This window comes from Lynx canadensis, chromosome D4 (assembly GCF_007474595.2).
Source record: "Lynx canadensis isolate LIC74 chromosome D4, mLynCan4.pri.v2, whole genome shotgun sequence".
In the NCBI taxonomy this organism is placed as follows: domain Eukaryota; kingdom Metazoa; phylum Chordata; class Mammalia; order Carnivora; family Felidae; genus Lynx; species Lynx canadensis.
The window spans coordinates 71,679,708-71,702,257 of record NC_044315.2 but is presented as its reverse complement, the minus strand read 5'-3'; the positions used below and the strand labels follow the sequence as shown (position 1 = coordinate 71,702,257).

At 39.5% G+C, this 22,550-nt stretch overlaps 1 protein-coding gene across 4 annotated transcripts in view; it reads left to right on the top strand.

Moving 5' to 3' along the window:
• The window catches only part of ECPAS (Ecm29 proteasome adaptor and scaffold), a 108,888-nt gene that overhangs the window by 6,898 nt on the left and 79,440 nt on the right, over positions 1 to 22,550 (top strand). For 3 of the 4 annotated variants that reach the window (XM_030292633.1, XM_030292631.1, XM_030292634.1), the window contains exon 2: positions 18,231 to 18,361. In XM_030292633.1, the coding sequence (XP_030148493.1) occupies positions 18,231 to 18,361 (131 nt within the window). Of the gene's footprint in view, positions 1 to 1,129; positions 1,237 to 18,230; positions 18,362 to 22,550 lie in introns of those variants that run through there. The other variant, XM_030292632.1, reaches the window with a different exon arrangement.

Below are 22,550 nucleotides of genomic sequence, written 5' to 3'. Positions count from 1 at the left end.
AAGAAGGTGATATATCCTACAATCCCTAACGTAGGCAGAAATTATTGGCCAAGTAGTTGAGCATTATTTAAGAGAGGGAGGAGTTAGAGATGATTCTAAGAATCTACTGGAGAGATTGCAGTGGAGTGGAGATTGTAGTATTTAGACAGATGTAGGGAGGTGGAAGTGGAGAAAAGAGAACAGGTTTGTGTTCAACAGAGTATTTGTTGAGTGAGTAAGTTGAGTTACTGGGGCGCCCATGTTATGTTGTTTGGGGAGACAGTTTTCAACAGTAACAAAAACATCTGGTGTTGGAGTCAGAGATGGTTTTGAATCCTGGCTCTCCTGCATTCGATTAATGTCTTTGAACAGAAGACCTAACTTCTGGGCTTTGGTTTTCTCATCTGTAAAATGGGTTAATAACAAAATCTATTTCACAGAGTTGTTATAAGAGGGGGAAGAGATAATACATGTTAAGAACTGGGCATAGTGCTAGGCATGTGGATTCCTGTGTATAGGAACTTAGGTTCTGAAGCTTGGTAGAGTGTGGGGGTGATGGTAGAGTCATGGGAATGGACACATTGTCCTGAGGACAGCTGTCTGGTGCTATATGTAGGGGTGAGAAGAAGACAAAGAAGAACCAGGGAAGGGGATCAGGAGTGCTGAGAGAGGGCAGAGGTTCCCAGGGTTATGAATATTAACCACTTACATCCTCAGTTGCAATGTACTAATAATGTGTACCTACTAATACTCATCTTGTAAAAATGTTATATAATTACACTTTCTTCTAATTTTAATGTAAGGCTTTGTATGCTGATGATTTATATGTATATGTACACATATACATATATGATAAAATAAATGTTGTATTGGTATTCCAGTTTTTTTAGTCTTCTGTGAATAATTACCAGTGTATTTTTTTTAAGTATTCACCTATTACTTCTATACAATAAATTTTGTTTGTGGACATATTCCTTACTCCTTCTCCAATTTGATAATCACTGTAATTTTTTTCCTCCTCATTTTGAATTTACAGAGCAGGGCATCAAATTAGATCTTAGCATAGAAATGAAAAGTGCTTTTTTGTTTTCTTAATGGTAGCTGTGAGTATAAATCTTTTAATTGTTTTCTTTCCTGGTGTTCTAAATAATAGATTCTTTATACAATTGCATGTGTACGAGTGGATGAACGTACCACTGGTGATCCAGAGGATTTTTGTCAAGACTGGATAAACCATGTATCACATTGATTGTAGAGGTTAGTAGTTCCTTAGTTCCTTAGGATGTGTGCATTTTTTTGTAGTAGCATTTAAAAATGCATAGGTTATCAAGTAGCATTTTCCTGCCAAGATCTTCATGGGTTTTTCTCCTTTTCTAGCTATCTTAAGAGAGTTGGTGAAGTTCATGTTAGTTTATATATTCCTGAAGCCTCTATTCTCTGTCATTGCACAAACATAAATTTAAAAAATCAGCAAGAGAGAGAAAAAAGATAAAACTTGAAGACATTGCTTAGCTGTGTGCACAAGGAAAAATCTATATGAGTGTTCGTTTACAAGGGGTATTGTCTGCCACAGCCACAAAAGATGATTTTACACGCTGCAGGAATATTATCCTGGAGTTAATTGTTTTATTTGTTAAAAAAAAAAAAAGGCGTTAAAAATGGCATCATGATAGTAATTGGATATTCCTAATTCTGCCTTTTTGACATCTACTGTGATAGAAAAGCCACTTAATTCTACTTCATTCTGAGGCTGAACACGTATGGTGTCAGTGTCCTTCTTGGATGATATTGGATAGTCCTTTGATTGAAACTCTATATGTTCACATTGCAACTCTCTGATCTCATGAGCTCAATATCCAGTGAGTACCTGGGATTTTGTGGCTTCAACTCAAAGTTCATTTTGTTGCTGTCTTCTATTGCATTCCCCTTCCCCCAGTGCATTCTGTTTTTCAGTATGTATATTGCTGATGATGTGTATGATGCCTGAATTCATTTAGGTGGAATTTTGAGGGATAGAATGAATGGAATATTTTATAAATCAAAGTTCAACTTCAGAGTAAACTTTGGTTTATTTTTGCTATCTTCGTTCCATTTTAGAGAAATGGAAAATTGGGAGGTTGGAGGAATTGTAGAAGAGAAATGGGGACATTGTTCATTTGCTTCTAGATTCTTTCTCTGTCAGTGTTTTTGGGCCCATGACAGATGTGTTAATGAAATTAATGATCTACTGAAGGCAAGCAGTATACCACAAATGCTGGAATTTAAATAGTGACTTAAATAAGGAATATTCTAGTGTTTACACATCCAAATGAGCATTATCCTAAGTAATTAGCTGCTTTGGGTGGATCTTCACTGTCACATATTTGACTTTTATGTAGTTTGACCTCTTGCATAGTATATTGTCTCCTCTAAGCTGGCTTTCATAAGCTGAACTAATCTTTCTGTTCATCAGTTTACTAACACTGATTTCTAAGTGGACACCTGCCAGCTGCTGTTTCTGGGGGAAAGGACTTCCTTGGGAGGTGGGAGTGGTTGTGGAACTTAGTGCATCTAGAATCTGACACTTATTCATTAAATCTAGGTAATAGATGAGGGCTTCTGTCTCATCACTTGGCCCAACCCTGCCAAGCTAACCTAGTCACTTCTTCCTTCCCTCCGTGTGTGTGTGTGTGTGTGTGTGTGTGTGTGTGTGTGTGTGCGCGCGCGGAGGGGGTAGTAGAATGTGTATGTGAGAGCAAGAGGGGGTAGCCTTGCTTTGGGCTATGCTGGGTTAAAGTAGCCTGACGTCATATGCAGGTGGCTAGGACTTCTGAAGTGGCAGGAGAAGGAAGACTCCTTTTCCCTTTCCTGCTCAGAATGTAGTCCATAGTGCATCCTGGTGCAAGGCTTTCAATATTGCACTATCTGCCTGGGCCCTGGGGGGTAAGACTGGTGGGCTAGGGGACAGGAAGATGATGTGTCTGATTGCCTTAGTTTGGGAGTAAGGGGTACCAGCAGGGACTGTGTCAGCAGGAACCTTTTGCTCTGAACCTTGTTGCTTGCAGAGATTTACATCTGTCACCCTTTGGGGCTGCCCTGGCTGGAAGGAGGCAACTCTTGCAGCAGCCATGATGGAATGGGTCCTCTCCCCAGCACCCGACCTTTATTGGTGTTTACTACAGGACTTCCTGATGTTCTCCTTTAAATTTAAAAAATTTTTAAGTTTATTTATTTATTTTGAGGCGGGGAGGGGCAGAGAGAGTGACAGAGAGGAATCCCAAGCAGGCTCCTCATTGCCCAACATGGAACTTGGACTCACCAACCATGAGAGCATGACCTGAGCTAAAATCAAGAGTCGGACACTTAACGGACTGAGTTACCCAGGTGCTCCCTGACATTCTCCTTTTAAGTATGTTTGCATTTAATATGTTTTTTTAAAGGGAGAGAATGAGGGCAAACATATTTTTAAAAACCTAGGAGTAGAGATCAAAATTGAAAGCATTACTTCTTGCTGGCCTCATTTGGATTTGGTCAAGTATTAGAGTGGCATTTAGTGAATCAAAATGGCATATAGAAATTAATAGATGATGTGGACTTTATCAGTTAGTATTTGGTTAGATTTATACTTCACAGGATTGCTCTACCTGAAAAGATTATTACATATAAAATCTAGATGGCAGTTAGGCTTTCCTTCCGCATCATAGTTTTATTTTTTTATTTTTTATTTTTTTATTTTTTTCAATATAAGAAGTTTATTGTCAAATCGGTTTCCATACAACACCCAGTGCTCATCCCAAAAGGTGCCCTCCTCAATACCCATCACCCACCCTCCCCTCCCTCCCACCCCCCATCAACCCTCAGTTTGTTCTCAGTTTTTAAGAGTCTCTTATGCTTTGACTCTCTCCCACTCTAACCTCCTTTTTTTCCCCCCCTTCCCCTCCCCCATGGATTTCTGTTAAGTTTCTCAGGATCCACATAAGAGTGAAAACATATGGTATCTGTCTTTCTCTGTATGGCTTATTTCACTTAGCATCACACTCTCCAGTTCCATCCATGTTGCTACAAAGGGCCATATTTCATTTTTTCTCATTGCCACATAGTACTCCATTGTGTATATAAACCACAATTTCTTTTTTTTTTTTAATTGTTTTTAACGTTTTATTTATTTTTGAGACAGGGAGAGACAGAGCATGAACAAGGGAGGGTCAGAGAGAGGGAGACACAGAATCTGAAACATGCTCCAGGCTCTGAGCTGTCAGCACAGAGCCCGATGTGGGGCTCGAACTCACGGACTGTGAGATCATGACCTGAGCTGAAGTCGGCCGCTTAACCCACTGAGCCACCCAGGCGCCCCAAACCACAATTTCTTTATCCATTCATCAGTTGATGGACATTTAGGCTCTTTCCATAATTTGGCTATTGTTGAGAGTGTTGCTATAAACATTGGGGTACAAGTGTCCCTATGCATCAGTACTGCTGTATCCCTTGGGTAAATTCCTAGCAGTGCTATTGCTGGGTCATAGGGTAGGTCTATTTTTAATGTTTTGAGGAACCTCCACACTGTTTTCCAGAGTGGCTGCACCAATTTGCATTCCCACCAACAGTGCAAGAGGGTTCCCGTTTCTCCGCATCCTCTCCAGCATCTATAGTCTCCTGATTTGTTCATTTTGGCCACTCTGACTGGCGTGAGGTGATATCTGAGTGTGGTTTTGATTTGTATTTCCCTGTCCTCATCGTAGTTTTAGTCTCAGACTCCTAACTGCAGAAGTCGTTAAAGTCCAGAGGTGGTCATCCTTCCTTCACTACCGCATCCCCCTGCCCCATCACATCCTATTTTTTACGTGTCCTATACTTACGCTTTTCTTAGCTGTTAGGGTCCCATTTCTGAAAATGATTATTTTGGTTCCACTCATGTAAGCTTGGACGTGAAAACTACCTGTTTTCACTGGTTTATATACACGCATGTGTGTGCACACGTACACACACACACACACACACACACACCACACAATCCACTTTCGCAAGCATTTCAGTAATTTAAGTTAACTCTAGAAGATGTGAGTCATGGGGAAAGGCCTTGCTGTAGAGTGCTGGACTTCCTGTTCTTTCACTGGTCCTTCCTCCCTCTCCATCTTTTTCTCTTTTCCTCTCCTCTCTGTAGTAACTACTACATCATTCCTGATTTGGAGCAGACCAGTGCTGCCACACAATCAGACCTTCTGGAATTTACCCCACCTTTCTTTTTTTTCTTTTTTCTTTTTTTTTTTTTTTTTTTTGGTAACCTTAAGCACTTGTCGTTGTATTAAAATACATATAGTCCCCTTTTCCGGAAATTCTGATGTCAGATACTATAAATTGCTGCCAATCCCCTCCTTTCTCTTGCTAGACATTAAATGTATAAACTTCTAAATGACTTTTTTAATGCATGAGGAATTAATATTTCATGCATTCAACAGGTATTTGAGCAATTACTCTCTGCAAGGGCCTGAATTAAGTGCCGGTACACCAAGAAAGTTAGGTCACAGTTTCTCAACCTGAGGAGTTCTATAGAAGGACAGAGTGTATGAGTGGGTAGTCAGGTGGAATCAGATTGAAATCACACCTAGAAGAACTGCTTTGGTTTAGGGAAGAGAAGATTGGGCAGTTACATAATGTATAGCAAAAGACAGTGAGTGCCAGGAGAGATGTAGAAGAGGTCTGTGAGAGTTTGTAGGGCCCAAATGGTACGTACAAGTTGTGGAGCATGGAATATTTGAGCTGGACCTTGAATGGGAGGATTTGGCTGTGTGGAGATGGAGAGATAGGAGAGGTTGGGAGAGTATTTCTGATTGGGGGACTTGGTTGACCAAATAATTGGGCAGGAAAACATGGCGCACTTAAACGATTGCAATTTGAGTGGCTGTTGGGGAGTAATGGGGTACATGGTTGAGAAGGTTCTTTTGGGGCTAGATTGGCCCACTCTTAGAAAGGACTCCCTCTCTGATCTAATTATTCACACTAGGCTTGTGCTAGCTGCTAATTTTTTTAATGTGCTTTTATGAAGGAAGTACTTCTTCCTTGTCCCCCATTGCCCCTTTGACAAAGACCTTCCATTTGTATTTGGACCCAGTTGTAAGCTGGCTTAAGCAAAAATAGGGTTCTTACTATAAGGAATCAGGGAGTTTTATGGAAGTAAGAGGAGCCTTCAAGAACTAGAAATCATCCACTTCTTCCAGCTGCTGTCTGTGCCTCTGTGACCATTCTTTCTTCAGACCAGACTTCTGATTTTGTGTTCCAAAGGATAGGCTAAAGATGCCCATGCCATATCCACTGGCTTATTCTCATAGGTCCAAGCACTCAAGGGTGGCTTGACTTTCTGGTGCCAATCAATTCTGAATTGCTGCGGAAGGTATGAATTGAGCCAGACCCATGTCTAGTAAGCCTTTGTATCATTTCCATCCACTTTCTCTGCTTCATCAGTGCTGCAATTTAACATGCAGGCATGAGCATTGTGTTTGGAGTTGGACTGGCTTGGAGTTTGAGCCCTAGCCCTGCCACTTACTACAGTTCTGATCAACATTCTTTTTTTTTTTTTTTTTTTTTTGTAAATATTTTAAAATATTTTTAAAAAAATTTATGTGTTTATTTTGAGAGAGAGAAAGAAAGCGTGTGCATGCAAGGGGGGGGGGGGGAAGGGGAGGGAGTGGGCAGAGAGAGAGAGGGAGAACTTGAGAATCCCAGGCAGACTTTGTGCTGAGCTTTGAGCTGGATGTGGGGCTCGAACTCACTGTGAGATCATGACCTGATCCGAAATCAAGAGTTGGACACTTAACTGACTGAGCGACCCAGGTGCTGCGATCAACATTCTTAATAAATATTAGACTGTTTCTTCATTTGTAAGTTGGAACTGATACTCCCTTCACTAAATGGTATTTTAGAGGGAGGTACTGCATTCTAGTGTGTTCTTGGAGGGTAAAGATCTCTTGAGGTTCAGCTTACGATTCTTCATCTTATTAGATTGATGATGATGACCTTTGGCAAATCAGATCCAGAGCCTGTTTTTTTAATTATAAATGCAGACAACAGTTGTCCACCTCCCAGTGTTTTTTGAGGCTCAAAAGGCCATGTGAAACTGCTTTGTGACTGTGCGGATATATATGTATTAATCAGAAGAAAATAAATACTATTAGGAAGGATATTTCCTTGTGATATTATTCCATTATAGTTTAGTATATTTCTGTGGTAACTTGACAGCTCTTTCTCAAAATATCTTGTAGCTGTAGAGTATTAATTGATTTTTGGTGCAGTAGGCAGTGGTCTAGGTATTTTCAGATTTCCATTTCAGTCACAGCTTCCGCTAACCCAATTTATGATTTATAATTTAAAATTTACTTTCACATTCAGAAAAAATAATGTTCTTTATAGAAAACTTAAGCAACTTTAAAAACATTCCTAAACCTGTTACCCTGAAATAACTGTTTTCTCTTTCTGGTTCATACAAGTAATTCATGCTCATGAAGTAAGATAGTAATGACATAAAATTAAGCCAAAAAAGAATCCTCTGAAATTCCACCACATGGAGATAACCATTACCTTAAATTTAGTAACTTTTCCTATTCTTTTTGATGGTATATGCTTGCTTTGCATACTTTGTAAGGAATGTTTTGATGTTCAAGTTGTTATGAAAAGATGATACATCTGAGGAAACAGATGTATTGCTGGGTTTTTTTTTTTGTTTTTTTTTTTTACTTTTTTTCTCTGATGATGTAAGTGACAAACCAGTATTTACCTTTTCTAATCCGATGGAAAAATTGCCTTTCTTCCTTAACTCAGAAGTCAAAGTTGCATTTTTTGGCGTAATCCAGAGAATGAGTGATTTGTGTAGATAGATTTGTCAGGAAAAATTAACATGTTTTCAGAAATATCAGTGGCTACTGGTGGATAGCATTGAAGTGAAGTCCTTGAACCTTTACTGGTTATTTCTGTTTTGGGTGGGGGTAGAAGGAAGGAAGGGCCCTTTTCTTTGTCTTTACATAGAGAAATGAAAGGCAGGTGAATAATACGGATTAAAGAATTATTTAATGAAGAGTAAATCAGTATATTTATTTTTTCCTATGTGAATGGAATAGTAGACATAAACTAAGCTGGAAATTGTTTTTTGTTTTGGGATTGAAGAATTTCAGTGTTTTTGAAATTATTTTTTCAAAATAAGTTTTTTTTAGAAAGACTTTTTTTATTTTTATTTTTAGCAGATTTAGGTTTAGGTTTCTCCTCCTCTGAGAAGAAAGCACAGAGATTTCCCACATAAGCCCTTGGCTCCCATCCCTCCCCCACAATTACGCAAATTACACAGCCTCCCCCATCACCATCACTCACCAGCATGGTGCATTTTTGAACCAAGGATAAACTACGGTGATACGTAATCACTTGAAGTCCATGGTTTATATTACAGTTCACTCTTGGTGTCCTGTATTCTGTGTGTTTGGACATATAGCCATGATTTTTTTTAATTTTTTTTTTTCAACGTTTTTTATTTATTTTTTGGGACAGAGAGAGACAGAGCATGAACGGGGGAGGGACAGAGAGAGAGGGAGACACAGAATCGGAAACAGGCTCCAGGCTCCGAGCCATCAGCCCAGAGCCCGACGCGGGGCTCGAACTCACGGACCGCGAGATCGTGACCTGGCTGAAGTCGGACGCTTAACCGACTGCGCCACCCAGGCGCCCCGATATAGCCATGATTTTAATACCATTTCTTTTTGGCACTGAAAAATATTGTTTGTACCAGTTTACTTGTCCACTCACCTACTGAAGGACATCTTGGTTGGGGCTACTCACCTACTGAAGAGCTTTTAAGTGTTAGCAGTTATGAATAAACCTGCTGTAAACATCCCTGTCCAGGTCTTTGTATGGACATAAGTTTGCAGCTCCTTTGGGTAAATACCAAGGAGTGCAATTGCTGGATCATATGGTAAGACTATGTTTAGTTTTTGTTGTTTATTTATTTATTTTGAGAGAGAATGCATGCATGCAGGTGGGGGAGGGGCAGAGAGAGAATCGTTAAGTGTGGAGCCTCACACTGGGCTCGATCTCACAACCTCTAGATTATGACCTGAGCTGATATCAAGAGTTAGATGCTTAACCAACTGAGCCACCAGGCACCCAGGACTGTTAGTTAGTTAGTTAGTTAGTTAGTTAGTTAGTTAGTTAGTTAGTTAGTTAAGTTAGTTAAAAAAAAAATTTTTTAAGGTTTATTCATTTTTCAAAGACAGAGACAGAGTGTAAGAGGGGAGGGGCAGAGAGAGAGGGAGACACAGAATCCGAAGCAAGCTCCAGGCTCTGAGCTGTCAGCACAGAGCTCGATGCAAGTCTTGAACTCATGGACGACGAGATCAGGACTTGAGCTGAAGTCGACCTTTAACCGATTGAGTCACCCAGGCGCCCTGGACTGTTATTTTTATAAGGAGCCTCCAAACTGTCTTCCAAAGTGACTGAACCATTTTGCATTCCCACCAGTAAATGTTCTTATTTTCATTTTTCCATATTCTTTAAGGTGCATTTTAAGCTTTAAAATTCTGGTGTTCTTGTGCTTATCTTTCCCTCGGAGAGTTTTTCTCCAGGGCGGTGATACACAAAGTATGGTCTGAGGGTGGGAGAATTATTTTTTGCAAATAGGGAACTGTGGAAGAATGTAAATTAACTATCATTGTTATTTTACTTAACATTTCTTATCCTAGTAAGATAGGATGAAGGAAGAGTGTTCCTTATTTTTTTCTGACTGGTGACAGTTTGCAGCTGGCTTACTTTGAGCAGAACTTCCTTAGGGTTTGTTACCCTGGAGTAGAATTGCTAGAAATTTGTTTTCAGAGATTGTATGGGTGTACACCCCATCAACAGTGAACTCAAGTATCTCTTGGTTTGTTTCCAGGTTTTGCCAACAATTGGTAGTTAGATTGGTAGTTAGATTTGCAAAGTTTTCTGATGTGAAAAATACGATACTGTATCTTACTGTGTTAATTTTGCATACTTCTGACAAGTGTAATTGAACATCTTTATATGTGTTATTTAGTCTGTGGGTCTCATCTCTGAATTGCTTGCTTATATCCTTTTTTATTTGAAAATTTTGGATTAATTTCCTTTTTCTTGATTTGCATGTTTCATTCTGTATTCAAGTCCTTTTCATTTAAAAACATCATTATTTATAATGTATCTTTTTATTTTATGGTGTGTTTTCTGATATTTTAAAATCTTAACCGATTAGTCTTTTATGTTTTGTGTGTGAGTTTTAATTTTCCCTTCTCAGTTTTATTTTAAAATCTTTAAAATCCTGGGGCACCTGGGTGGCCCGGTCGGTTAAGTATCCGACGTTGGTTCAGGTCATGAGCTCATGGTTCAGGAGTTTGAGCCTCGAGTAGGGCTCTGTGCTGACAGCTCAGAGCCTGGAGCTTGCTTCGGATTCTGTGTCTCCCTGTCTCTCTGCCTCTCCCCCACTCATGCTCTGTCTGTCACTCTCTCACAAAAATAAACAAACATTAAAAATTTAAAAATCTTTAAGATCTTACTTTGTACATATGTCATTAATCTACCTGCAAGGGATTTTTAGGTTATTTCTTTTCTGTATGGGTAGACAATTTTTTTCCAGTTTTCATTGACTAGTTTGCTTTTTCTTTCCCTAGTTCTTTAGATGCAATACTCAGTTTTCTCCTTATTTTTATATACTGCCTATCATTTCCTTTTTTGGATTCTCTTTCCTTTATCCTTAAATGCTATTGTCTTTTAAAAAATCTTTTTGTTTAAGGTTTATTTATTTTGAGAGAGTGTGAGCGAGAGGGACATGGGCAGAGGGAGAGGGAGACGGAGAATCCCAAGCAGGCTCCACAAGCAGGCTCCACACTGTAGGTGCAGAGCCTGATGTGGGGCTTGAACTTGTGAACCGTGAGATCATGACCTGAACCAAAGTTGGACATTTAACAGACTGAGCCACTCAGGTGCCCCTAAATGCTGTTTTCTTGAGCAATCTGTCTCTGACCTTCTATTATGTTCTTTCAGCATGCAACTAGCATATCCAAGTGTGGTAATCCTGTGCTACATCCTTGCCTTTTCCTTCTTAACTCTGTTTTTCCATGGCCACTAAGCTCTGACACAGACTGAGGTTTCAGTAAATATTTGAAAGGGTGCATGACTGATCTAGCCAGAGTAGTTAGTGCTTCACAGTGGAAATAGGAGGGTACTGGGCCTTGAAAGAGGAGAGAATTTAGATGAGCTGGGAGAAAGAGGAAGGGTGAATTGCACCTTGACACATTTGGTATTAGCTTTTGGTTTATAGTGTTGAGCTTTCTCTAGTGTTTTTTTGCTTTCTTTTTTTTTAGAGAGAAACAGGGCTCGTGTGTGAGTGGGGGAGGGAAAGAGGGAGAGAGAATCTTAAGTAGGCTCCACACTTGCTGAGCATGGAGCCTGACGTGGAGCTTGACCCCATGACCTCAGGATTATGACCTGAGTTGAAATCAAGAGTTGGTTGCTCAACCAACTGAACCACTCGGGCGCCCCTTTCTCGTGTTGCTTTTTGACCTTTGAATTTGTACATTGTTCCATATTGTCTTGACTACCACTTGAATGAGACAAAGTCTCATGATCTTTTGGTGATGCTCTTAAACAGGGCTCCCTGTGTATGATGTAGTATATGTAGCATAGGTCCTTTTAGAAAATGGGACTATTGTTGCAGACAGTTGCACAGTGTAGGCAAGGTTTTTTCTACTGAAGGTCAGAAGACCTCATTCTAGTTCTTGTGCTGCTGCTAATTACCTCTGTGAACTTGGGTGAGTCCCTAAAACCCACTGTTTTTTATGCTAGTCTTTCAGTCCTCTCCAGCTGTGAATTCAGTAGAAATCTTTCTTTGTAGTACAGGTTTCAGGGTGATAGTTTCATGGGTGTTTATAATAATTCATTAAACTGTACACTTACATTTTGTGCATTTTTGTAAGTGTTTAATTTACATTGAAAAAGATTTTAAAAACCCACATAAAGGGGGCACCTGGGTGGCTCCGTTGGTTGAGTGTCCAACTTCGGCTCAGGTCATGATCTCACGGTTCCTGAGTCTGAGCTCCGCATCAGGCTTGCTGCTGTCAGCACAGAACCCGCTTGGGATCCTCTGTCCCCCGCTCTCTCTGCCCCTCCTCTGACTGTTCTCTTTCTCTCTCTCAAACATAAAACTAAAACCTTAAAAAAAAAACACACAAAAAGACTAGGTTTCAAAAAAAAGAAAGACTAGATTTCTTACATCCATGTGCTACCCCCCACCCCCCAAAAATTCAAGCTCGATTAAAGACTTGAATGAAAAAAGCAAAAATATAAGGCCAGGAAGAAAACATAGATAAATATATGTGTCAGAGGTCTCCAAGGCCACCCCAGCTTCAGTGATTTGTTAGGAGAATTCACAGGACTCAGCATATATTTGTATTCATGTTTAAGATTTATTACAGTGAAAGGACACAAAGCAAAATCAGCAAAGGGAAAAGGCGCATGGAGCAAAGTCCAGAGGAAACCAGGTACAGGCTTCCAACAGCCTTTTCTGGGGAGCCCCAAAGGATGTGCTTAAATCCCTCTAGCAATGAGTTGTGACAACATGTGTGACATGTTGTCCACCAGGGATGCTCTTTAGAGACTCTGTGCTGAGGGTTTGTATTTATTGTTTATGTATATATGTGTGTATGTAATGTATTTATATATTTTTGTTTTATATAAACTCCTTGCTACACATGGGGCTCGAACTCACAACCCCGAGATCCAGAGTTGTATGTTCTACTGACAGGCATCTAGGCACCCCTCAGTGCCGAGAGCTTTTAATCAGTGCTGGGTCATGTTGGCATCTTCTGCCTAACACGTACCAAAATTCCAGATTTCAAGAAAGAAAGCAGGTGTTTGGCATAAACCATATTGTTTGTGTGAAGGGTTTAGGCACAGTGAGCCACTCTTATCCGTTCTAGGAATGGAGGGAACTGTCCTGAAACCGATTTCCAAATGCTCAGTCAAGGGCCAGCCTGGCAGGCAGGCATTTCTAAGGATAGCAGTCTCAGGCCTGCTAACACTTTTCTGCAGAATATACTATTTTTTTATAATCTTGGAGTAAAAAAGGCATTTCTAAGTATGACTAGAAGCTCCAAAGCCATAAAAGGAAGGAAAGGTAAATTTATATTTAAGAACCTAGATATGAAAAGCAAGTGCTATAGAGTCACAGGCATACTAGGAGAAAAGTATTTATGATGTGTGGGAGAATGGAGGAGATTTTTTCCCCAATATATAAAAGCTTTTACAAGTCATCAACTCAAAAGAATAATGAGTAATTTGCTGAAGAAGATATTTCAAAAGACCAATAAATATTTGAAAAGATACTTTACCTTTAGTGATAAAATAGGTATGAATTAAGACAACAGAGTGATCTTTTTTCATCTACCATATACAGCTAAGATTGACTACTTATAATCTTTGTAAAGGTGATTACTCAGTATAGGAGTGAGCATAGGGAAATTGCAACTTACATACGTTGCTGGTGGTATAAATTAGCACAACATTTTCTTTTTAAATTGTTTTAAATTTTATTTCAAGTATAGTTAATGTACAGTGTTATATTAATTTCAGGTGTACAATATAGCAATTCAGCACTTCTTTTTTAAAATTTTTTTTTTTAATGTTTATTTATTTTTGAGACAGAGAGACAGAGTATGAACGGAGGAGGGTCAGAGAGAGAGGGAGACACAGAATCTGAAACAGGCTCCAGTCTCTGAGCTGTCAGCACAGAGCCCGACGTGGGGCTCAAACTCACTGGCTGCGAGATCATGACCTGAGCCGAAGTCGGACACTCAACCAACTGAGCCACTCAGGCGCCCCGCAATTCAACACTTCTATACATTAGTCAGTAGCACAGGGTATTTTTCCAAAATCTGTTAAACCTGACGACACTCCTACCCTTTGACTTAGCAGTTCTGTTGCTAATGTTTTAGCTTACCGAAACCTGTGCAAGTGCACAGATGTATGGGTAGGAATGTTCTCTGGAGTATTGTTTGTGGTACTATAAGGCTGGTAATCGCACAAATAGAGTGCTAGTTAATTACATTACTGTATCTATAGACATAGTTGCCATGTAGCCATTATCAATTAGATTTTTATTTAGTGCTACAGAAAGATAAAGTTTTATACATATCCAAACATTTTAGTGTTCTTTGGTATTTAAAACCTGACCTGAATGGATATACGGTTCCTTATAATCTTTGATTATCCCACTGAGTATGAGTGTGTGTTTTATTACAGAATATGAATGTATTTGGTTGTAGGTACTGCTCTAGAACCCACTGGATAGGTAGGGTTATTTGAAATACAGTATATACACTATGACACTATATATCATTCTAAAATCTGAAAAGTTCTGAGACATATATTGCTCCAAAGGTTTCTAGTAAAGGATTTGTGTTAATCAAAAGGAAAAAAAAGAGGGCAAACTGTAAAATACTGTATGCCATATTCCAGTTTTTAGGTTAAAGTAACACGAGTGTATGAACAGGAAATACTAGTGCATAAGCTGTTCTCCACATTTAACAGTGATTATCTGAGGTTATGGCAGTTCTTTAATTTCTTCATAAGTGAAAACAATTTGGATGAGTTTGTGTACAATATGTAATGTAACTGGAGAGGATGGAACTTGCTTCTGACTTGGAAGTAGTGTTTGTCTTACCTCAGATACTGTTGCGGTGACCTGAAGGATCTCATTTCCTGCAACTAAAAACTGAGTCTGTGTGAAAGATGAATTTAAGTTTTGGATTCCTTTTGAATTTTCAGAACTTTTGGTTACAATCCTTCTTGTTTCTGAATAGACACTTTTTGGGTCCCAGGCCTGATTTACTTTCTTGAGGTTGTTTCCAGGGTTGAGGGTAAGGGCACAGAGTTCACATTCTTTCTGTGCCTCTAAAAACAGGATTCAGGGACCATACTATTGCTAAACCTTTACTTTCTATTTTGTTAACTTTGACAGGTTGATAAATTTAGTTCTTGATTATATCAGCACTTATTTACATTTCTTTTCATAAAGCTTGAACATGATTAATTCCCTTTTATTTAAAGTGTGGTGTGTAGCTACAGATGACATACAGGTGTTAACACCGATCCCAAAGGCTGTAGGAGGCTGTTAACTCTTCCTCAGGTGCACTTGGCCTGTTTTGGAGGGACCCCACGTGATGTTTGGGGCTGTTTTTGGCATTCCCACGTTGCCATCATAAATAATTTTATTGCATTTAGGAAGCTCCATTTTCTATTCTAGTGAGGAAGAGAGAGAAGTTTAAGGCACTATACTGGGAATACATAGGAAGAAACCAAATGGTTATGTGAAAAATGAAGGAGACCAGATATCGCTTGGTTTTTTAAGCCTTTGGTCCAGATTCTCCAGGTCAGTTTGTTAGGAAGAATTGAACTTTCTGCCTTCTTCCACAGAACAGTTTTTCCGCAGTTTCTGTAGCTAAACTCTGCGGGCAGTTTCTTCTGACCCTGGTCTGTAAGGTGCCAGGCAGAGCCTCCTGTAACTGGCACAAATATGCGGAGTGAGCTCCCTGTTCCTACGAACTCCTTTCACTGCATAGAATCATCTGGTCTGCTTATATTTCACAGTCATCCTGCCTGCTTTTCCTTGCTTCCTTCTTCCTTATTCTTTTCTTCCTTTGTTAGTCATTTTAAAAGCTAAACTTGAGACTTACTTGGATTTCACCACTTTTCCCCATTAATGTCCTCTTTCTGTTCCAGGATCGTACCCAGGGACCACGCTGTTTAGTTGTCCTGTCTCCCCAGTCTCCTCTGGTCTGTGACAGTTTCTTAGGCTTTCCTTGTTTTTCATGATCTTGAAAGTCTTGTGCAGTACTGGCCGGGTGTCCTATAGAAGGTTTTCCAACCTGGGTTTTTCTGTTGTTTTACTGATAATTAGATGGAGAGTTTGGGTTTTTGAAAGAACATCACAGAGGTGAAATGCCTTTCATGTCACATCATATCAGGGATTGTGATATCCATGTGACATCACTCATGTTGTTAACTTTCATCACTCAGTTAAGATAATATTTATCAAGTGTTTCCACTGTAATTTTCCTCTTTCCTTATTCTGTTCTTTGGAAGCAAGTCACTAAATCTAGTCTACCCTCTCAAAGAGGGTGGAGGCAGAAATTAAGCTGTACCTCCGGCAGGGGGAAGTATCTACACATAAATTGTTTGGAATTATTTTATAAGAAAGTCATGTTTCTTGGGGCGCCTGGGTGGCGCAGTCGGTTAAGCGTCCGACTTCAGCCAGGTCACGATCTCGCGGTCCGGGAGTTCGAGCCCCGCGTCGGACTCTGGGCTGATGGCTCAGAGCCTGGAGCCTGTTTCCGATTCTGTGTCTCCCTCTCTCTCTGCCCCTCCCCCGTTCATGCTCTGTCTCTCTCTGTCCCAAAAATAAATAAACGTTGAAAAAAAAATTTAAAAAAAAAAAAAAAAAAAAAAAAAAAAGAAAGTCATGTTTCTTTTCCTCAGTGAATTTAATCATTTAATCATTTATATCATATGGATTCACGTACATTTAATTTATGCTTTGGGTTTAATACAATACTGTGTTATTTATTTTGTTTCTCAAATTATTCAGCCTTGGCCATATTGGAACTCTTTTGGGGTGGTTCCTGTAGACCTTTGATATGTTCCAGGCCTTGTTTTCTTCCTAATGTTACAAGATACTTCAGGTTCATCATGCTTTTTTTCACTGCTCCAGCCCTGGAATTAGCCATTTTTTCAAAGAGCCTGGTTCCTTTTTTTGAAGAATGGTGTTTAAAAACCAAGATTTGGGTGCAAGGTGTGCTTGCTGCTGCCAGGGTGTCATTGCCTCTAGGTTCTCTTTGTGTGTGTGTGTGTGTGTGTGTGTGTGTGTGTGTATTTAAAAAAATTATTATGGAAAATTTGAAACATATGCAAAAATATAAATTCTTAGTATCTATCATTCAGCTTGTACAGTTATCAGTTAGTGGCCAATCTTGGACAATCTTGGTTTCATTTATATGGCTTCTCCTCATTTTCCTCACCCCTCGGCCCCCAATTATTATTTTTTATGAGTACTAAAATGAGGCTGTTACTTTATTTATTTATTTTTGTATTAAAGTATACAACATGATTTGAGATACATGTACATGTGAAATGATTATTGGAATTAACATATCTTCTCATGTAGTTACGTGTGTGTTTGTGTGTGTGTGTGTGTGTGTGTGTGTGGTGAGAACATCTGAAATTTCTTTCTTAGCCAGTTTCCAGTATGCCCCTGGTTATTTCAAGTAAATCCTGTCAACTATGTTATTTTATCTGGATGTTTCAGTCTTGATCTCTGAAAAAATAAGGACTCTCTTAAATAAAAATTTTAAATTGAGGTATAATACAGTAGAAAGTATGAAATTGTAGAGCTTGGTGAATTTTTATCAATGTATATATTTCTGTAACCATCACCCGGAATGAGATGCAGGACATTTCTAGCCCCCTAGAAGTCCCCTTAATCACCACTGGTAATTTTTAGAAGAACCTTTAAAAACAAACATAAACCACATTCCCATTGTTTTACCTAAAAAATTAACAGTTAATTCCTTAAAATCAGATATCCAGTCGTTTGCAGTTGGTAGGTTCCCCTGTCACTATTCCTCCTCCACCTTGTACTGTACTGGTTACTTGTTCAGTACTTTGTCACAGCCTGGGTTTTTCTGAGAGCGTCCCCTTGGTATTTTTTTTTTTTAACGTGTTTCTCTCACAGTGACTTTCATGGTTGCAAATGGTCTCTCACATTCTGGTTAGGTAATGCCAACACAATAATGGGCAGTGGTGCTGTCTTTGGAGAAACTGCATCATCAGTAAGATGGTTTCACCAAATATATATTATCCCTGGTATCTGATTAAAGTTCTCCTGTTTCCCTCTGCTGGCTAAATCTAGAACATTTCTTCAAAAATTTTGTATTCTTTTCAGTATACAAATCCTTTAGAAAGAAGGAGTAACTTTGTATATAGGAGAGACTTTTGTTATTCTTGGCTTTGTTTTTCCTCCTTCTAGAGGTTAAATGACCGGGGACAGTTGTAAGAAAGTATAATTAGCTGGTAAACCTTTTTAGTGTTTCCCAGCTGGGTCAGAGTCATCTACCTACTAGTTGTGATTAATTATGACTGAAGGATCCTCCAGTACAGAAAAAGGATTAAGCTATGAAAATACTTAGTTTTGGTTGTGTTTGTTTTGTTAAGTTCTTCTTTTTTTCTTCTTATAGATCAGCTTGAACGGGTCTTTTTACGACTTGGCCATGCTGAAACAGATGAACAGTTACAGAATATTATATCTAAATTCCTTCCTCCTGTTTTGCTCAAGCTGTCCAGCACCCAAGAAGGAGTACGTAAAAAGGTATGCATGTTGGGACAGTGGTGGGAATTACATGATGGGTAAATGGTACATATAGGAAGTGAGTTTTCTGTTCCCATTATTGAAATCTAGGTTCATGATCCAAATCTGGCCTTTCAAGATGGAAAGTAAGTCTGGGACCAGCTTACGTGATTTAAAATAGCTTTTGTATGCTAAGCACAGCTGCATTTAGTTTCACCTGTACACTGGCATCAGTGCAGTGAAATAATTGAGATAATTATTCTAAAATATGTGGGGGCTTGATCTAAAATCCATGCTCTTGATTCCAATATGAAAGGGGGGAATGGGCGAAAATTGTTCTTTAATCAGTGGCTAACTGTGAATAAAACCTTCATTAAAATTAAGCAAAATAGTTGCTTTAAACACCAAGATATTGTTGTGTAGCTCCTGTTTTAGGATTCTGTAAAGTATTGTTACCTTTCTTTCTTTCTTTCTTTCTTTTCTTTCTTTCTCTTTCTTTCTTTCTAAGATTTTAATTTTTAAGTAATCTGCACACCCAGTGTGGGGCTTGAACTTACAATCCTGAGATCAAGAGTCATATGCTGTACTGACTGAACCAGCCAGGCACCCCTCAAGATTTTTTTAACCTAAATGTTCTACAGGGAACATTTGCCCCCTTCATTTTTAAAATAGTTCAGTCTTCTGGTGTATGTATGCTAGACCTTCAGGTCTTTGAGCTGTCATCGGGTTTCATCCCTTGGGCCGCTCTGATTGATTGGCAATGGGTTCTTGGAGGTCTGCCCTAAGAGGGATTCTGAGACCCAATTTGGGTTCATTGGAGAAAGAGTATCTTTAAGAATGTCTGTTATGTTTGCAGGAAGGAATAGGGCATTCTTGTCATGTATTTGACATGCCTGTTGTTAACACTGCCTTGCTGAGATAAATATGTATTTGATCCTGTCACTGTCCTATTTAAAACTCTTCTGTGGCCTTCTGTTACCCTCAGCATAGCAAGGTATGATAAAAGGCACTTCATGAATTGGTTTCTGCTTTCTTATTTAGCTCCATCAGTCTCGTTATTCATTTGGCAAATCCTTACCAGGTGCCTTCTACCGTATATGCCAAGTGTTAGGGACATAGTGAATGAAAGAAACATGTAGTTGGGAAGACCAGTATTAAACAGGCAAGGGGCGCCTGGGTGATGCATCTGAATTTGGCTCAGGTCATGATCTCACTGTTCATGGGTTTGAGTCCCATATCGGACTCTGTTGACAGCCTGGAGCCTGCTTCAGATTCCGTGTCTCCCTCTCTCTCTGCCCCTCCCTGCTCATGCTCTCTCTCTCTCTCTCTCTCTCTTGCTTTCAAAAATAAACATCAAAAAAAAAAAAAGTAAAAAAAAAAAAACAAAACAAAAACAGGCAAGTAGTAACTAGTTATAAATTGCAATAAATGCCAAGATAGAAAAGGGTTCTGGGGTGCCAGAGTAGCTCGGTTGAGCATCTGACTTCGGCTCAGGTCATTATTTCACGGTTCGTGGGTTTGAGCCCCACCTCAGGCTCTGTACTGACAGCTCAGAGCCTGAAGCCTGCCGTGTCTCCCTCTTTCTCTGCCCCTCCCCAACTCATGCTCTGTCTCTCTGTCTCTGTCTCTCTCTCTTAACATTAAAAAAATACTAAAAAAAAAAAGAAAAGCATTCTATGAAAGAATATGTTTGAGGACTTGATTTAAACAGAATATGGGGCATTAGGAAGGACTGTGTGGTGTGTAGCCAGACAGAGAGATGGGGAGACCATTGAAGACATGAAGGCCCTGTGCAGGCATTCTGAGTGGGAACAGAGTATGACGCCTTCAGGGAGCTGAGGACCACCCGCTGCATCTAATGTTAGGAGTGATAGGAGGTCAGGCACTGGGGAGAGGAAACAGTGATTCCAGTGGGCAGCGATTTGAAAGTTCATGTATAAATAATTTTAATATGTGAAATTTTGTGATTGATGAAAACTTGTATTGACTTTCAGTTGTGTAATTTTGGGATTCCTTTCTATGTTTTGTGATGCACATTCGATTCAACCAGGATATCCTGCAAGGTAGCTGGTAATTTGTGGATAAACTGAATGAAAGAGAAATTAAAGTTTTAGATTTCTAGTGACATGTCCTTAGAGTACATTTGCTATTTTAAGGAAAATGAGTTTTGTTATGTAGGTTCTACTTTATAGCCAAATTTATGTTTAAACTCATTGGAATAGCTAAAGATTAAAGACTGACCATACCAAGTCCTGACAAGGTTGTACTGGAACTCTCACAGATTGCTGGTAGGAGTGTAAATGAGTATAACCACTTTGGGAAACTGTTTGGAAATATTCTGAAGCCGATCATATGCATACTCCATGACCAAGCATGGTCATAACAAGCAAATTATATATAAACTCAGTCCTAAGTTTATATATAACAGCACTATGTATATATGTGCACTAAAAGCATATCTAAGAATGTTCATAGCAGCATTATTCATACTAGGCCAAATTGGAAATTATCTAATGTGTATCAGTAGGAGAGTAGATAAATTATGGTGTTTTCTTTCTTTTTAAAAAACATTTTTTTAAATGTTTATTTATTTTTGAGACAGAGACAGATCATGAGTGGGGGGAGGGGCAGGCAGAGAGGGAGAAACAGAATCCAAAGCAGGCTCCAGGCCCTGAGCTGTCAGCATAGAGCCCGACTCAGGGCTCAAACTCCCAGACCGTGAGATCATGACCTGAGCTGAAGTTGGACGCTCAACCGACTGAGCCACCCAGGCGCCGCTCTTTTTTTTTTTTTTTTTTTTAATTTTTTTTAATGTTTCTTTTTGAGAGAGACTGAGTGCGAGTGGGGGAGGGGTAGAGAAAGAGGGAGACACAGAATTCGAAGCTGGCTCCAGGCTCTGAGCTGTCAGCACCGAGCCTGATGCGGGGCTTGAACTCATGAACTATGCAATCATGACCCGAGCTGAAGTCAGATGCTTAACTGACTGAGCTACCCGCACACCCCTACTTGTGGTATTTTCTTACCAGAGCAATGAAGGTGAACTGCAGCTCTGAGCGACAACATGAGTGAATCTCATATATGGTATAGAATAAAGCATATTCAGACACATGGGTTCACCCTATGTGTTCCATTTACATAAATTTAAACATGGTGTTTGAAGTCAGGACAATGGTTACTTTTGGGAAAGAGGGGTTGGTGAGTGGAGGGGCATGGGATACAGGGTTTTTATGCTTCTGGTGTGTTTAGTCTATGAAGTTGGGCCATGCCTATTCTTTGGGCCATGCCCTTTCAATTGTGCACTTTAGCCATATGTTATACTTCAGTTAAAAGTTATTAATGAACAAATGAATATAAATGAATGAGTAATAAGAATTGGTATGCACAGGACACTATATACCCAAGGCTAGTGATTCTGTAGGTTTACTGATAGGTTAACTGTTACCTAGTTGGCCTCGGGGAAGGACTGGCTCAGTTGGTTTTTTTTATTTTTATGGGTTTATAGAAGATTTCAGATAGTGGATAACTAAACAGGAAATTAACCAATATTTAAGATGATGATATTGTTAGAAGAAAATTAGTCATTAATTCATTTAAAGTAAAAAGAAAAGATAAAAAAAGAAAGTGCAGGGTGCCTGGGTGGCTCAGTCAGTTAAGTGTCTGACGTTGGCTTGGGTCATGACCTCATGGTTGGTGGGTTTAAGCCCCGCATCGGGCTCTCTGCTGTCAACTTGGAGCCTACCTCAGATCCTCTGTTTCCCTTTCTCTCTGTTGCTCCCTCTCTGTCTCTTTCTCTCAAAAATAAAATAAACATTAAAATTTTTTTGTAAAGAGTGCGTGATTGTGGACATGATTGTCTGTCACTAATAATGATTTCCCAAGAGTCCTTCTAGGAAACAGCCTAGATTAGATCGCCAGAAGAGGGCTATTGCTTTTAGGCTGCTTCCTCCTGTTTCTTTTCCTTGTTGGTTAGCTGTATCACAGGTCTGGACAGCTAAGAAGTTTGGATGAAATATGTGTGGTAATGCATGTTTCTAGGTCTCTGTAAGGTATCAATGGTCCCAAAGATGTCTCGTGGAGACAGGCACTTTAGATGAATTGAGCTCAACTGGCAGTGTTGGGAGGGGTTAAACAGATGGGCTCTGGAGTCACATCCTGACTGTGCCACTTAGTGGCTCAGTATCTCCTTGGACAGGTTACTTCAGTTCCCTGA